The 2,843-nt window shown below is 44.8% G+C and overlaps 2 protein-coding genes across 2 annotated transcripts in view; one reads left to right on the top strand and one right to left on the bottom strand.

The window, feature by feature from the left end:
• The window catches only part of T265_15687 (hypothetical protein), a gene marked incomplete at both ends in the record, with an annotated part of 31,706 nt that extends 30,829 nt beyond the window's left edge, over positions 1 to 877 (top strand). Inside the window, one exon of the mRNA XM_009178943.1 lies at positions 695 to 877. Coding sequence (XP_009177207.1) covers positions 695 to 877 — 183 coding nt within the window. The remainder of the gene's footprint in view (positions 1 to 694) is intronic.
• The window catches only part of T265_15686 (hypothetical protein), a gene marked incomplete at both ends in the record, with an annotated part of 21,744 nt that extends 19,767 nt beyond the window's left edge, over positions 1 to 1,977 (bottom strand). Inside the window, 7 exons of the mRNA XM_009178942.1 lie at positions 1,034 to 1,182; positions 1,226 to 1,301; positions 1,345 to 1,451; positions 1,501 to 1,591; positions 1,623 to 1,735; positions 1,779 to 1,835; positions 1,875 to 1,977. Coding sequence (XP_009177206.1) covers positions 1,034 to 1,182; positions 1,226 to 1,301; positions 1,345 to 1,451; positions 1,501 to 1,591; positions 1,623 to 1,735; positions 1,779 to 1,835; positions 1,875 to 1,949 — 668 coding nt within the window. The remainder of the gene's footprint in view (positions 1 to 1,033; positions 1,183 to 1,225; positions 1,302 to 1,344; positions 1,452 to 1,500; positions 1,592 to 1,622; positions 1,736 to 1,778; positions 1,836 to 1,874) is intronic.
• Between the last annotated feature and the right edge of the window lie 866 nt (positions 1,978 to 2,843).

Below are 2,843 nucleotides of genomic sequence, written 5' to 3'. Positions count from 1 at the left end.
TCAAAGAATCCAAGGTTTTAGCAACGGATGGTGCTCCGGAAGAGGGAACACGTCTTAGCAGTCTGTAACACATGAGCTCATTTACGTACAACAATCATTTCAGAGCAGTAAAAATGTGATGTCGGTAACTTATAGTCCGACAGAAGTCAAGAACCGGGAATCATACATAATTCTCAAACTTCGTCAACTGACCAAGACCCACTAGTATTTGTTGGAGTCGCCGATTGCAGGTGAATTTAAAATGATAAATCGTTCAGTTGTAACGCTCTTTCGGTTCCCTCTGTTACGCCATCCAAAGGAAGCACCAGGGATGGGATACCGACTGCCAGTTTGCCCAAACCTAGACAGCAGTGGAGATGCAGAGATCGCATTCGAACCACGGACCTTCCGATCAGTAAATTCAGGCTCTAACCACGGAGCCATCTCGCCCCCCAGTGGAGATGGACCTTCTGGGGGTCAAGAGAGAACTGGCTGTTCAAACAAGTAACAGAGCGTAGTATTTGTCGCGTATCTTGACCATTCACTACCAGTTCGTTAGAAAGTGAAGCTGTAAATTACGAGACAAGTTACGAAAACCAATGAGCGTCTTATCACTTTGCATACTTCTGAACGACGACTTTTTCATCGTATCTAAGCAACTTTAACTAGCAGAGGACCGAGGCATTTCCTCTTTCGTTATTATCATCAATTACAGCAATACTATTCTCTAAACTTCGCAATCGTTCAGAAAACGATTCATTTGAAGCCCTGGTGTAAAGAAGAGCATAATCCTAACCTACCAAAAATAATTAAAAAGCCTACAGCCCCAACAGAAATTCGTAACATTCAACACATGGGCCACGACTTGGAAAGTCTAGCCAAGCACAAACCTAGGAGCGTGAGTACCATTCTGCGCATTTCAAAAACAGCGCACTACCACATGCAGCGAATTATCATAGGACCAGAGACTCCACCGGATTCAGTTAGAAGTCAGGGCGAAATATACTTGGTATGAGAGCCGAAATGCACAGCTAGGGAAAAAACACGACCTTACCGTTCTTCTCTATCGATAACGCGGATACAGTCCACAACAAAACGATGTTGCGTGATAACGGCGCTTGTTATCCTGGATCCGATCATTGAGATTTTTGTTACGAACAGTTGGTTCAACTCGTCTACACCCCTGAAATAGGCTCGCAGAGTCTGGAGTTAATTGGGCGAGCTCAAGACAATAACGCGACCTTACTTCGAGATCCGTCTTGGAATGTTCCGGATGAACCTCCGACATTAGCTCATCACGAATCCCTTCCAATTCTTGTAAACTAAACAAATGCAACCAAAGTAAGTACTATTGATAGAACCCACATCTTATGAGCCTCAAGCAAATTTTCTCCTTCCACATAGGCATGAGCTTGTTCCATTGCCTCCGGAGCTTTTACCAGATAAGTCATGTTTTCCATAGCTGCAGCTAGCTACAGGAGCCAATAAGTTCGAGTAAAGCAGTCATTGAAATACACAAACCTGTGAGTACTTCCGTGAAATGTTTTTCAGCTCAAGCAATCTGTTGGGTAAGCCTTCCAAGCTTTCTAAAGCCGAAGCTAGTTCAAACAGCCTAGCAAAATAAGCATCAGTGAATAAAATACCTGATACGACAGCTTTGAGATTCTTTCATAGCCGCATCCAGCTTTTCAAGCCCAATCTTGCTACCGTCTAGTTGACTATGGAGCGTCATCTTGAGCTGAGCTTCTGTGGCCATCTATATACCCAGGCATGTAAAGTGAAGTTAAGACCCAATCAACCTTTTGGTTCACAAAACGTGACCGGATCAGATCAAGCTTCTCCAGTTGCTCTGGTTTCTAGAGAGGAAAACATTAAGCTAAACAATTTACACGTACCTGGAATAGCTCAGCAACATGCTTCCCGGCATCCAGACGAGCTTTATATTCCAATTCAGCGAGATGTTTACTCATAGTGATACAGCCTATGGGCGCTGTCGACCTAAAAGATGTTTAAAGTACAAACATATAAACAGCATAACACGTTTGTTTTTTGCTACGAGGAAATAGCAGTGAATTCTGTACCATGAAACACTTTCCGGCGTCATTAACATGAGCTTTGCGTCGAGTTTGATCCACTAATAGGGCTTCGTGTAGACAGCTGCGCACTGGAGGCGGTAGCTGGCATTTTTGTATAAATACAGGTTTATCGGTAGATTTTTTATTGGAAAGATAACGAGCGGACTGTGCATTGAATGCAATAGCCTCGATTCGCGAGCGCCAGTGAGCTCGGCTGGGCCATATCTGACAACGTCTCCAATTAGTAAGATATTGCGCCTCGGGGTCCCAATTCAGCGAGACGGCAACGACCGGCGTAGCCAAGTTTGTTGGTAATCGCTCTCATACTTCGCCTCAAAATCATTCTTTGATCGGGTAAGTTTACTACAATCGTTCCGAGGCGCACCTCCAGATTCTGTACCATGAAACACTTTCCGGCGTCATTAACATGAGCTTTGCGTCGAGTTTGATCCACTAATAGGGCTTCGTGTAGACAGCTGCGCACTGGAGGCGGTAGCTGGCATTTTTGTATAAATACAGGTTTATCGGTAGATTTTTTATTGGAAAGATAACGAGCGGACTGTGCATTGAATGCAATAGCCTCGATTCGCGAGCGCCAGTGAGCTCGGCTGGGCCATATCTGACAACGTCTCCAATTAGTAAGATATTGCGCCTCGGGGTCCCAATTCAGCGAGACGGCAACGACCGGCGTAGCCAAGTTTGTTGGTAATCGCTCTCATACTTCGCCTCAAAATCATTCTTTGATCGGGTAAGTTTACTACAATCGTTCCGAGGCGCCTACACCTCCAG

The sequence above is a fragment of the Opisthorchis viverrini genome (genome assembly GCF_000715545.1).
Source record: "Opisthorchis viverrini unplaced genomic scaffold opera_v5_731, whole genome shotgun sequence".
Classification (NCBI taxonomy): domain Eukaryota; kingdom Metazoa; phylum Platyhelminthes; class Trematoda; order Opisthorchiida; family Opisthorchiidae; genus Opisthorchis; species Opisthorchis viverrini.
The sequence above is the reverse complement of the archived record's forward strand: the minus strand, read 5'-3'. Positions and strand labels throughout refer to the sequence as shown.